At 41.4% G+C, this 14,350-nt stretch overlaps 1 protein-coding gene across 1 annotated transcript; it reads left to right on the top strand.

Moving 5' to 3' along the window:
- The first annotated feature begins 4,906 nt into the window (after positions 1-4,906).
- LOC140740339 (small integral membrane protein 44-like) lies at positions 4,907-14,017 on the top strand. Its single transcript, XM_073069492.1, has 2 exons — positions 4,907-5,154; positions 11,067-14,017. Exons 1-2 carry the CDS (start codon positions 4,947-4,949, stop codon positions 11,216-11,218), a joined length of 360 nt encoding a protein of 119 aa, XP_072925593.1. The 5' UTR covers positions 4,907-4,946; the 3' UTR covers positions 11,219-14,017.
- Positions 14,018-14,350: the final 333 nt, after the last annotated feature.

Raw genomic sequence — 14,350 nt, 5'->3', positions numbered from 1 at the left:
CATTAATAGGTAGAGTCAATGCTGTAAAAATGAATATATTCCCTAGATTACAATATTTATTCCAAACACTACCAATACAATTACCACAGAAGTTCTTTCAAGAGTTAAATAAATGTGTGAGGAAATTCCTTTGGAAAGGTAAGATGTCAAGAATATCGTTGGAAAAATTGACATGGAAATTTGACCTAGGAGGGTTACAATTACCAAATTTTAAGAATTATTACAAAGCAAATCAACTTAGATTTATTGCATCTTTTTTTGATGAAGATAAACGGGCATGGATTAGAATAGAATTAGATAAAATAGGAGACAATATACCAGAAGCTTTTATATATAAATGGGAATCTAAATGGATACGGGAAAAGAAAGAATCTCCTAAACTAAAATATTTGATTGATTTATGGAATAAGATAAATGATGTTGAGATAAATCTTTATTAGCAAAGAGACCTTTAATTCAAAATAAACTTAACCCTTTTACAATGGATAATCAATTTTTATATAACTGGTTTCATGAAGGGATTAGATATATAGGAGACTGTTTTGAAGGAGGTATATTGTCATTTGACCAATTAAAGAATAAATATAAAATATCAAATAACACTCTGCAACTGTTAGGCATGGGGGTGGATCGATCATGCTTTGGGCTTGTGTTGCAGCCAGTGGCACGGGGAGCATTTCACTGGTAGAGAGAAGAATGAATTCAATTAAATACCAGCAAATTCTGGAAGCAAACACCACACTGTATATAAAACAAAAAGCTGAAGATGAAAAGAGGATGGCTTCTACAACAGGACAATGATCCTAAACGTACCTCAAAATCCCCAATGGACTACCTCAAGAGGTGCGAGTTGAAGCTTTTGCCATGGCCCTCACAGTCCCCCGACCTAAACATCATTGAAAATCAGTGAATAGGCCTCAAGAGCAGTGCATGCAAGATGACCCAAGAATCTCACAGAACTAGAAGCCTTTTGCAAGGAAGAATGGATGAAAATCCCCCAGACAAGAATTGAAAGACCCTTCTTTTAAAAATCTGAATGGTATTTGCCTGCCAGTGCTTTCCAAGTACCTACCACTCTGTAAAATATGAAACATGCCACTGGTCTCTTCTCCCCAACCCCCCCACCCACCCAACACAGATCCAGGCCTTCTAGTATTAACCTTTGGAAAAAGATACTGTCTGTCTATCTATGCTTCTCATAACCTGATGCACATGTGTGAGGTCTCCCCTCAGCCTCCAGCACTTTGCAGAAAACAACTCCAGTTTGTCCACCCTCTCCTAATACCACATACTCTAATCTCGGTACCTTCTCCAGAGCCTCCATCTTCTTAGGATATTAGGGCAACCACAATTGAATAATACTCCCGATGTGTATCCCCAGAGTGCGTAAAGCTGCAACATAAGAATCTGAGTCTTGAATTCAATGCTTTCGCAGTAAGGATACTTCAATCAATAAAAGTATAAATGGATGGCATTTAAAGAAGTAAGCTTAGTGCCAGGTGTGGCTGCAGTCAGAAATGTTTAGATTAATGCAAGCATAGTGGAGTTAAGAAAGTAATCAAGTTGTACAGTGGAAAGGCTGGAACTTAATCTCTTCCCATATGCCCTTTATGTTCCTGTTAACACTAGCATGTGTGCACAGATGCCATGTGACTCAAGTTCAAGTTTGTTATAAACAGCTAAACGAAACAAGATTCCTCAGACCAAGGTGCAAAGCACAGAACCTATAGCGCATAAAAATAATATTAGCAGACAATAAAGAAATTTCTTCAGGTGTACAAGTTGACAAAATGCATTGTTAAACATACTGTCACTAGTGCTGTCATACATAATGTCTACTGGGTGGTAGTTGGGTGTTCAGAAGTCTCACAGCCTGGGAGAAGTTATTGGAAATGCAGCATTTCTGATAGATGTCCTGGACGTGCGGTGGGAGAGAGAGATGATGATTCTGTCAGCAATCCTCACAATCTTGCAGTTGGACATCTTGTGTACAGGTGTAGAACACATGCATTGCTGCTTGAAATTCAAAGTGTATCTAGATGTTTTATGAGTTGGCTGCAAATCATCACTGTTTATCTTAAATATATGGGCACAGTCATTAACGGTGTCTAATACTAAGATCATCAAGTCTGTTGTGCCCATCGATGTGAATTAGTCAATATACAAAGGTGAACACTAAATAAAATGGCATATTGGTTGTCTGCCATATCCAACGATGATGGGAAACCTGTGCAGGAGAGTTTTTTGAAGTGAAAGAGCTGTTGCACTGGGACAGTTCAACTCTCTTGACCTTGGAAGTCTGGGTCCAGTGGTACGAGCTGTTCCTTGGTTGCAGTGGATGACCATGACTACCTCACTCTGCAGTACCGCATTCCTCACCTCTGGATCTCACTGCAGGTCTCATCTGCCCAATCCGCTGGAGATGACTTCACATGCTAGGACAGGCGTGTCCCCAGCCCACTGGGTTGTGAGGCCTGCCAGCTACCCTCACCCGCTGTATCCCACCAGTTGAAGTGGTCTACTGGGGTGTGGGCACTGTCACATCAAAACAGCTGCTTTAGCCACAGGTGAGAGCTGAGTGTCTGATGAGACTCAAAAGATGAGTGAGCTGTCCTAGAATGGACATGACAAGCCCCTTCTCCAGAGATGCTACTTTTCCCTGGACACCCCATATTCTAAACAGACTTTAGTACTTCTTCACCTTAGAATATAGGACATGACGGCACACTACACGACCTTCAGCCAACAATATCTGCCTACCTTTTAACCTATACTAAGATCAATCTAACCCTTCCCTCCAAATAGCCTCCATACACAATGGGCAAAAATTTATATCAACTATTACCATTGTTACACACTCTTTTGTAGTTTGTCCTTCTAAGAGAGACAACATTTTACCTGTGAATCTGCTGGGGTTGTCTATTGTGTCTGGTGCTCCAATGCGCCCTCCTCAAATTTCACCCCTCCCCACCTCCCTTTATCTTCTATTCCCCACTTTGACCTTTCAGCTCTTCTCATTTGACAATTATTTCTCCCCTGGGTCCCCTCTTTGTTCCCTTTCTCCTGTGGTCCACTCTCCTGTCCTATCAGATTGCTTGTTTGCCAGCCTTTACTTTTCCCACCCACCTGGCTTCACCTATCACCTTCTAGCTATCCTTCATCCTCTCCCCTCACCTTTTTACTTGGGCATCTTCTCCCTTTGTTACCTGATACTTCATTCCTTTTCTCTTTCCAGTCCTGTGGTGATGAAAATATATCGACTTGAATTAAGAGTAAATATTTCCCTGTCCTTTTGAGAGGTGAAAACCAAAAGGGTAGACTCAGAATCAGGTTTATTGTCACTGATATACGTTGTGAAACGAGTTAGGCAGTGGTACAGTGCAATGCATAAAATATAATGAAAAATATATTTCAAAAATTAACGAGACCTGCTAAACTGGCTCCGTGGCTGTTGACTCACTTTCAGGGTCTCTGGTTCATATTCTGTGTGTTATTTGTTTACTTTCTCTTGTTTACACGATTTGTTCTTTCTTTTATTGCACATTGGATTTTAAACTTTAAATTCCTAGGTGTTTCTATTTCAGAGGACCTGTCCTGGACCCAACAAGTAAGTGCAATTGTGAAGAAAGCATGACAGCACCTTTACTTCCTTCGGAGTTTGCAAAGATTCAGCATGACATCCAAATCACTGACAAACCTCAAAAGAAGTGTAGTGGAGAGTATATTGACTGATTGCATCACAACCTGGTATGGAAACACCAACATCTTTGAATGGAAAATCCTACAAAAGGTAGTAGACTTGGTCCAGTCCATCACAAATAAAGCCCTCCCAACCATTGAGCACGTCCACACGAAACACTGTCGCAGGAAAGCAGCGTCCATCATCCACCACCCAGGTCACACTCTTTTCTCACTTCTGCTATCAGGAAGAAGGTACAGGAGCCTCAGGACCCACACCATCAGGTTCAGAAACAGTTAATACCCCTCAGCCATCAGGGTCTTGAACAAAGGGGCATAACTATACTCACTTGCCCATCCATTGGCATCTCACTTTAAGAACTCTTTATCTTGTTATTTCATGTATATTTGCATTTACACAGTTTGTTGACTTCTGCACTCTGGTTTAACTGATCCTGTTACAGTTGCTGTTCTATAGATGTTACTGAGTACCCCTGCAGGAAAATGAATGCCAGGATTGTATATGGTGTCATATATGTACTTCGATAATAAAAGTTACTTTGAACTTTGAACTCTAGATGTTTAACTATCTTTATGGTGTGTTTTTTGTGAATTCTATTGTGCTTCTTTATTTTGTGGCTGCCTGCAAGAAGATGAATCTCAAGTTTGTATATGGCATCTGTACTTCGAGAACAACATTAATAACATGCAAAATGCTGAAGGAACTCAGCAGGCCAGGCAACATCTTTAGAAAGGAATAAAGATTTGATGTTTCAGCTGAGATTCTTCAGGAAAAAATAATGAGGTAGCCATCAATGGTTCACTACCTGTTCAGAAATCTGACGGAGAATGGTAAAAAACACTGAATCTTGCTTCCACATAGCCAATCCTCTTTATATATTTTTTTTGATTGAGAAGTACAGCACAGAAACAGGCCCTTCAGCCCATCTAGTTCATGAAGCTGTTCCTAAGATGTTGAGTGTGTGTCTTCAGGCTTATGTACCTCCTGTCCGATGTGAGAAAAGGGCAAGTCCTGGATGGTGGGGGTCTGTAAAGGTTCAGGGTCATGTCCATGATTCCATTCAAAGGCATGAAGGAATGGAGATTTTAGAGGATTAAGAGCAGGAGCGGATAAAGGACATCATTTAATAAAGCGGGTCAGCTGGGGTTAATCTGCACAATATGTATTTAGCAATGCAGTCTTTCTGTAATTCATCAGGCAGCTCCAGACATGTGAGGACTGTTTATACACAGATCAAGTTAAAAGCATGACTAATATGCCAGACCATGCAGAATATCCCTTCCAGTACACGTCTGGAGAGGCAGTTATATACAAAGACTACAAACCACCATCAAGAGATGCAATTCACATTCCGAAATATCTTCTCTACCTGCTTCTGGCAGGCCTGATTGTTGTCTCGGTCGCATATGCCATTGTTGGGCACCTAATCAAGGACTTATTTCACGACTTTGCAGGTAAGACACTCATAAGACACCTCCAATTATAAATTATTTTTAATTTATTTGGAGGCCCTTCCTGTGCCATCCATTTACATCCATGTGACCCATTAACCTGCCAGCCTGCGTGCCTTTGGAATGTAGGAGGAAGAACAACCGGTCATGGGTCAATGCAATGTTCCCTCTAATTTGTAGTGACCAGTGTGCACAAAAATCTTGTGCTGTGCAGTTTTTTGCCCTGTGACGACAACAAGTGCGCACTGAATTTTGAAGTGGAAGTAAACCTGAAGCTATTCCAAGTCCCATGAACTACCAAGCCCCAGTTTGTTGTTCATTGTTTAAAAGAAATATAGTAACTGTCAATAAGAACTTTGATCTCCTCTGGGTTTTATTGTTTTATTGTTTTCACCCTCATTCATCTCACTCTCACAAAACATACATTACAGGCCTGTAGTGGGCAATGAAGGATTTTCTCACTGGAGCTTTTGGTCACCGTCCATATGTGATTTGCTTGCTAAATGACGTTTTCAAAAGTTAAGTTTCGAAATATCACTCCACTTCTTCCCATTTGTAAGTTCTCCAGCAACTTTTGCATTGCAACAATACACGCAGGTAACACCAGTTTCTGTATTGTACATAAATATTTCTCGTAGCCGCGCGTTCCTGACCTCATGAGCTTTCAGTGTAGCAATTGCGACTGTTTCGTTAAGCATTTTGTGTTTTTGCACTTCATAGCCTTTGCTTCTTTGGAATTCGACATAGTGGGTCAATAATTTCTTAACTAAAAGCAGAGTAAATAAACCAGTTGTAAAATCTGTGGTTCTAAGATTAGGACTGTCTGGTGGTGTGATGGCATCAGCACTGGATTTTGAGGTGGACGGTCCTCAGTTCAAATCCGGCTGGGCAGCAGCAGTATCTGTGCCAAAGAAAGGCCTGGCAATCGACTTCTGTATCTTGCCACAGAAATCCTATGGACAACTGGGAAAAGGATTTGAGTACAGGAGCAGGGAGGTTCTACTGCAGTTGTACAAGGCCTCGGTGAGACCGCACCTAGAGTATTGTGTGCAGTTTTGGTCCCCTAATCTGAGGAAAGACATTCTTGCCATAGAGGGAGTACAGAGAAGGTTCACCAGATTGATTCCTGGGATGGCAGGACTTTCATACGAAGAAAGACTGGATCGACTAGGCTTATACTCACTGGAATTTAGAAGATTGAGGGGGGATCTTATTGAAACGTATAAAATTCTAAAGGGATTGGACAGGCTAGATGCAGGAAGATTGTTTCCGATGTTGGGGAAGTCCAGAACGAGGGGTCACAGTTTAAGGATAAAGGGGAAGCCTTTTAGGACCGAGATGAGGAAAAACTTCTTCACACAGAGAGTGGTGAATCTGTGGAATTCTCTGCCACAGGAAACAGTTGAGGCCGGTTCATTGGCTATATTTAAGAGGAAGTTAGATTTGGCCCTTGTGGCTAAAGGGATCAGGGGGTATGGAGAGAAAGCAGGTACAGGGTTCTGAGTTGGATGATCAGCCATGATCATACTGAATGGCGGTGCAGGCTTGAAGGGCCGAATGGCCTACTCCTGCACCTATTTTCTATGTTTCTATGTAACTACACTATCCACAGGGTCGACTTGAGTCAACAACGACTTGACAGCACTCTACAACAACAAAACCTGCTCACAAATCATCGTAAACTCCATGTCGCCACGCTGTCCACATCAGAAACCGGAAAATGAAATGTGATTGTGTATGATCGTGAAATACACTTAACCTGCCAATGAGGTAGAGGGTGACAACCATTTGTGCACAATTTAAATTGATGGGAAAGGCATGTTGGGCAATCACTATGGGTTCTGGCCATTGTCTTTGTCTTGCTTTGGAAAGGAAGTTACACTGAATGAATGGAGAGTTGCAAATGACAAAAAAAGTGTGGGGTGGGGGGAATACAGTTATTAAGTCAGTCAACCTAAGTCTCTCAGTGAGAAATCATCCGAATGTCATAGTCAAAGGGAATAAAAATTATGTAGAAAGTCTATTAAGTTAAGCTGCGGCAATTGAAACTTTCGTTAAAGGATTACTGCACCTAATATGTACATTATCCACCTTTTCTTATATTCAAACACACTTGGGCCTGAGTGATACTGGCCAGGCCTGCTGTAAGTTTATCCCTAAAAGCAGGAGGTGAGTCACCTTTACATCCTTGGGAGTTTTTGAATATCCAGCATGACATCTAAAACTTTGATAAGCTTCTAAAATTCTGAGGTGAAGAGCATATTGTCTGGTTGCGTCAGAGCCTGGTATGGAAACACCAATGCCTTTGGATGGAAAAGCCTACAGAATGTAATGGATACAGCTCAGGCTATCATGAGTAAAGCACTCCCCACCATCGAGAACATCTACATGAAACACTGTTGCAGGAAAGCAGCTTCCATCATCAGGGACCCCCACCACCCAGGACATGCTCTCTTCTCACTGCTGCCACACCACCAGGTTCAGGAACACTTATTACCCCTCAACCATCAGGCTCCTGAACCAGAGGGGATGATTTCACTCAGCTTCTTTTGCTCTATCACTGAAATGTTCCCAGAACCTATGGACTCACTTTCAAGGACTCTTCATCTCATGTTCTTGATATTTATTGCTTATTTATTTATTTTTATTATTTCTTTCTTTTTGTATTTGCACACTGGTTTAACATCCAAGTTGGTGCGGTCTTTCATTGATTCCATTTTGGTTATTATTCTATAGATTTATTGAATATGCCCACAAGAAAATGAATCTCAGGGTGACATATATGTATTTTGATAATAAATTTACTTTGAACTTTCAACTTTAAACCACCAAAGTCAGCCTACTGAAGATCCTGCGGAAGTTCAAGTTTATTGTCATCTTACTGTACATATATACAACCAAACGAAACAACCTTCCTCTGGACCACGGTGCCTCCACAATTCATGTATCGTATACAGCACATAACCCAAAATATTACCATAAATAAGTGAATAAAATATTATGCGTGTAATGTGGTGGTGTCCATCATTTCCAACAATGACAGGAAACCCGTGTAGGACAGTTTTTAAAGTGGAAAAGCCGTTTCCACTGGGGCAGTTCCACTCTCTTGACCTCAAATCCCAGGTCCAGTGATATGAACAAGCATCACCGACTGGGGACTTGCTTGGTTGCAATGAATAACCATGACGTCTTCTGTGCCCTGTCATGCCCTTCGCTCTCCAAGGGGCGTTGCAGAACCACCTTCCTGGCCGTTGGATCTCACCCACCCAGTCCGCCAGAGCTGACTTTTCATGCTCGGTCAGACATGTCCCTGTCTCACCGGGGTGTGAGGCTGCCGGCTGCACTCACCTGGTTTAGCCTGCCTGCTGAAGCGTGTGGCCACTGTCACATGCAAACAGCTACTTGGAGCTGAGGGTCTGGTGTGGACCAAAGGTGAGCGAGCTTCCCCAGAATGGACACAATAAGCCCCTTCAACAAAGGTACCACCCCTCCCTGGACACCCTATACACCCAATGTAGTGTGCAGCATAGGTAAACAGTAACGAACAACTGTTGGGTTGGTGGTTCTAGGACTGACGGTGAGGGATCAGTGATTGACTGTGGATGGTGTGTGGCCTGCAGAGGAAGGCCCAGGGTCACGGTGTTCCAACGTTCCTGCTATCTCACATCTTTATCATGGCCTGTGCGAGGGGGGACGGATCGTTAACAGAGTAGCCTGGGTGAGTAACTGCAGTACATAGGGAGCAGCAAGGTACCACGGTGGTTAGCATAGCTCTTTACAGCAATAGTGATCACGCCAGGAGTTCAATTCCCACCAGTTGGTATGTTCTCCCTCTGGCCACATGAATTTCCTTCATGTACTCCAGTTTTTTCACACTGTCTAACCAGGTATAGTTAGGGCTAGTAAGTTGTGGGCATGCTATGTTCACACCAGAAGCATGCAGACACTTGCATGTTGGTCACTGATGCAAACGGCACATTTCACCGTATATAAACCTTTTAACAACCTTGCACCCAGCGTCAGTAAGACGAAGGAGCTGATTGTAGACTTCAGGAGGGGTAAGACGAGGGAACACGAACCAATCCTCATAGATGGATCAGAAGTGGAAAGAGTGAGCAATTTCAAGTTCCTGGGTGTCAAGATCTCTGAGGATCTAACCTGGTCTCAACATATCGATGCAGGCATAAAGAAGGCAAGACAGCAGCTATATTTCATGAGGAGTTTGAAGAGATTCAAAGACTTCTATAGATGTACTGTGGAGAGCATTCTGACAGACTGCGTCACTGTCTGGTATGAGGAGGAGGGTGCTGAAAGAAGCTATTGAAAGATGTAAAATTAGTCAGCTCCATCTTGGGTTCTAGCCTCTGATGTATCAAAAACATCTTGAAGGACCAGTGCCCCAAAAAGGCAGTGCCCATCATTAAGGACCCCCATCACCCAGGACATGCCCTCTTCCTCTTGTTACCATTGAGAAGGAGGTACAGAAGCCTAAAGGGACACACTCAATGATTCAGGAACAGCTTCTTCCCCTCTGCTATCCGATTCCTAAATGGACATTGAACCCACGAATACTTTTTACTTTTTATATTATTTCTGTTTTGAACTATTTTTAATCTAACTATTTAATGTGCATATATATATTTATTGTAATTGATTAGTTTATTTATTTTTTTCCAGCTGTATTATTATGTATTGCATTGAGCTGCTGCTGCTAAGTTAACAAATTTCACGACACATGCTGCTGATAATAAACCTGATTCTGATGTGACAAATAAAGCTAATTTTTATCTCTAAATTTTAAAGTTCGAAGTAAACATTATTACCAAAGTACATATATATCACTATATATAGCCATGAAACTAATTTCCTGAGGGCATTCTTAGTAAATCTATAGAATAGTAACAATAACAGGATCAATGAAAGTCCAAGTAGAGTGCAGAAAAAAAACAAACTGTGCAAATGCAAATATAAATAAATAGCAATGAATAACGAGAGCATGAGATAATGAGTCCTTAAAGTGAGATTGTTGCTTGTGGGAATATCTCCATGGATGGGCAAGTGAGTGTTGTTATCCCCTTTTGTTCCAGAGCATTAGAGTTGAGGGGTAGTAACTGTTCTTGAACCTGTGTGTAAGTCCTGAGGTTCTTGTACCTTCTACCTAATGGTAGCAGTGAGAAGAGAACATGGCCTAGGTGGTGGGGGTCCCCGATGATGGATGCTTACCAATGACAGCATTTCATGTAGATGTTCTCAATGGTTGGGAGGGCATTACCCATGATGGATGGGCCAAATCCACTACATTCTGTAGGATTTTCCAATCTGAGGCATTTGTTTTTCCATTCCAGGTCATAATGCAGCCAGTCACTACATTTTCCACTGCACATCTATAGAAATTTGGCAAAGTTGTAGATGTCATGCCAAATCTCCACAAACTTTTAAGAAAGTAGTGGCACAAACAAAGACAAACAGCCAATATGAAAATACGACAAATTATGCAAATAAAAATACCGGGTGCATTTAAGATAGAGGTTGATAGGTTCTTGATTAGTCAGGGTGTGAAGGTTATGGGGAGGAGGTGGGAGAATGGGGTTGAGAGGGAAATAGACTTTGTAGATCAGCCATAATGAAAGGGTGAAGCAGTCTTGATGGGCCAAAGAGCCTAATTTTGCTCCTATGGTCTTATGGACTAACATGAGTTGTAAAGAGTTGTAATACTGAGAGCCCGAGATGTAGAGTCTTTGAAAGTGGAGTGTGTAGATTATGGAATTATTCAGAGTGGTAGTAATTGAAGTTATCCATATTGGTTTGGGAGCCTGATGTTCGTAGGGTAATAACTGCTCCTGAAGCTGGTGTGTGGGACTGAAGGCAGATAGAATGATGTTAATTTTAACAGTTGTATTTAACTCCCATCACAGATTGTCTCCTTGGACCAAGTACTGATCTGGAGGAGTGGAAGGTGGAAAGCTCCGATGAAGATTTCGAGGTGCAGGCTGAAGAAACAGAAGAACAAGTAGACTATGTCAACGTTGCAGTTGATCTTCCTGAAATCCGTATTACATCAAGCTAAGAGACCTACTAACCTTTCCAGCATGTAACGCAGCTGGAAACCTCACAGAATTATGAAAACGTGCAGTCCGTTCCAACACAAGACAAAGATTTGTGAGCAATATTATTGTTACACACTGTCATCCTGAATACTTGTGAAATCAAATGATACTTTGCTGAATAAACAAAAATAAATTCCTTTCCTTATGAACATTTCTGTCTCTCCAGACTCAGCTTGGTAAATGGAATTGAATAGTTCAGTTTTGGCCTTTACTTCCAATACAAAGCATAATGAATCAGACTAAAAGTCCAGACAGCGTTTATTATCACTGACATGTGGCATGAAATCATTGCCTTGTGGCAGAGTGGGAGCAAAGGATGTTGGGATTGGTGAGAGTGGTTCTCCGTGGGAGGGGTGTGGGACAGGTGGCAGAGAAGGAGTAAGCAGGTGCACGGTTACAGAGAAGGGGGTGGCTCGGGTGCAGACGCCCCCAGCCCTGAGATATCAGGCAAGATCATTTGATTCCAAACAATACAATCGATCATTACAGAATGTCCCTCTGGAGCTTCCTGCTCCCTCCCCTTTCCCAATGATGATTCCTCTCTCCCTGCCCACTTCCCACTCTCAGTCCACAATAGAGACCCATATCAGAATCAAGTTTATCATCACTCACATATATCATGAAATTTGTTTTTCTTTGTGGCAGCAGTACAGTGTAATACATAAAATTACTTCAGTACTGTGCAAATGTCTTAGGCTCCCCCCAATCTCTCTCTATTTCTCTCTCTCTCTCTCTCTCTCTCTCTTATATATATATATATATGCCTAAAACTTTTGTACAGTATTGTATTTATATACAGATATAAGAAATAAAAAGTAAGTAGTGCGAAAAGAGATGCAAAATAGTGAGGTAGTGTCCATGAGTTCATGCCGCATTCAGAACCTTAATGATGGATACCGTCTTCGTGAAGCTGTCTTTGATTGTGGGAAGGATTGTGTCTGTGATGGAGCTGGCAAAGTCTGCAGCCTCCTGCAACCCTGGACATTGGAGCATCCAAACCTGGCTGCAATGGAACCAGTCAGAATGTTCTCCACAGTATAAATGTAGGAATTTGCAACTGTCTCTAGTGACAGACCAGATCTCCAACATGAAGCAGAGCCACTTGGCCTGCCTTCCTCACAGTTGCATCAATGTGCACGAGTTGTAATCTCATATCATCCCTCACTTTCAAAATCACTTTAATAAGCATGTCGTTAAAAGGCATCTATAGATATGTGTGGAAGGTGTGCTGACTGGCTGCATTATGGCCTGGTATGGCAACACCAATGCCTTTGAGTGGAAAATCCCACAAAAGGTAGTGGATTTGGCCCAGTACATCACGGGTAAAACCCTCCCAACCTACATGAAATGTTACCATAGAAAAGCAGCATCCATCATCAAAGATCCTCACCATCCAGGCCGTGCTCTTTTCTCACTGCTGCCATCAGGTAGAAGGTACAAGAGCCTCAGGGCTCGCACCACCAGGTTCATTAACAGTTACTACCCCTCAACCATCAGGCTCTTGACCAAAAGGGAATAACTACATTTATTTAAGGACTCATTATCTTGTTAATTCATGCTTTATTGCTATTTATTTATATGTGCACATGCACAGTTTGTTCCTGTGTACAGTTACAATCCTATAGATTTGCTAAGTATGCCTGCAGAAAAAGAATCTCAGGGTGGTATATGGTGACATGTATGTTCTCCGAGAATAAATTTTACTTTGAACTTTAGTTCTAAAATAGTTTAAAATGGGGTCCTGAAAAAGGGTCTCGGTCTGAGACATTGACTGATAATTCTTTTCCAGGGTTGCTGCCTGACTTGTTGAGTTCCTCCAGCATTTTGTATGCGTTGCTTTGGATTTCCAGCATCTGCAGATTTTCTCATGTTTAAAATAGTGTTTGCTGGTTACTGCAGGTAACCTGGTTTAACACCTTTGTTCAGCCTTTGTAGAACACAGCTGATTTTCAATCCATTACTAGAACAGAACTTGTGCTGATTTGAAAATATTGGGTTAATTTATTACCCCAACGTTATGGATCAGTAAGTGAGGCTAAAATTTCATCTCAAGTCTCTGGGGATAAAATATTCCTTTGAATGGGAATCACAGAGGAATTTTTCCCAGCAGCCTCCAGTTATAAGTATCACCAAATACTGAGCACTGAAGCTGATGGAGCTCGTCTAAAGTTCCTGATAATGAAATTAATATATTCTGGAGTTCTGTACAAAAGTTGTCCTTGAATTTGGGGAGTTGATTTACGTAGTTTTGCTTTCCAAGTGTCTTTGTACAAAAGCAAAGTTTGGTTTACTGAAATGAGCTTAACCCCCAACTAACTGTTGTGGGTAACTTCACTCACCTCAACACTGAGCTGATTCAACTATGGACACACTTTCAAGGACCCTAAAACTCGTGTTCTCAGATATATTTATTTATCTATCTAATTATTTATTTAGCTAGTTTTTTAGCTATTTTATATATGTACAAGCGCCTCAGGACTCGCACCACCAGGTTCAGGAGCAGTTACTACCCCACAACCATCAGGCTCTTGAACAAAAGGGGATAACCACACTCACTTGCCCATCCATCGAGATGTTCCCATAACCAATGATCTCACTTTAGGGACTCTATCTCATTATCTCATTCTCATTATTTATTGCTATTTATTTATATTTGTATTTGCACAGTTTGTTATCTTCTGTTCTCTGGTTGATCTTGCATTAATCCTGTTGTAGTTACTATTTTACAGATTTGCGGAGAATGCCCGCAGGAAAATGAATCTCACAGTTGTATATGGTGACATATATGTACTTTGATAATAAATTTACTTTGAACATTGAAGTTTATGTGCATAGTTCATTTATTTCACTGTTTGTCTCTTTTTGTGCATTGGTTGTCAGTCTTTGTGTGTGGTTTTTCATTGATTCTATTGTATTTCTTTTTCCTTCTGTGAATGCCTGCAAGAAAATTGAATCTCAGCGTTGTATATTGTGACATATACATACTTTGATAATAAATTTACTTTGAACTTTGAGCATAAAAGCAGGTGAGCATGGCATGTGTCTCACTCTCCAGAAAGAAATGTGTCACCCGGCCCTGCCATAAAATAATT

This window comes from Hemitrygon akajei, chromosome 16 (assembly GCF_048418815.1).
Source record: "Hemitrygon akajei chromosome 16, sHemAka1.3, whole genome shotgun sequence".
NCBI classification, from domain to species: domain Eukaryota; kingdom Metazoa; phylum Chordata; class Chondrichthyes; order Myliobatiformes; family Dasyatidae; genus Hemitrygon; species Hemitrygon akajei.
Note: the sequence above shows the minus strand (reverse complement) of the source record. Positions and strands in the feature narration are given on the sequence as shown.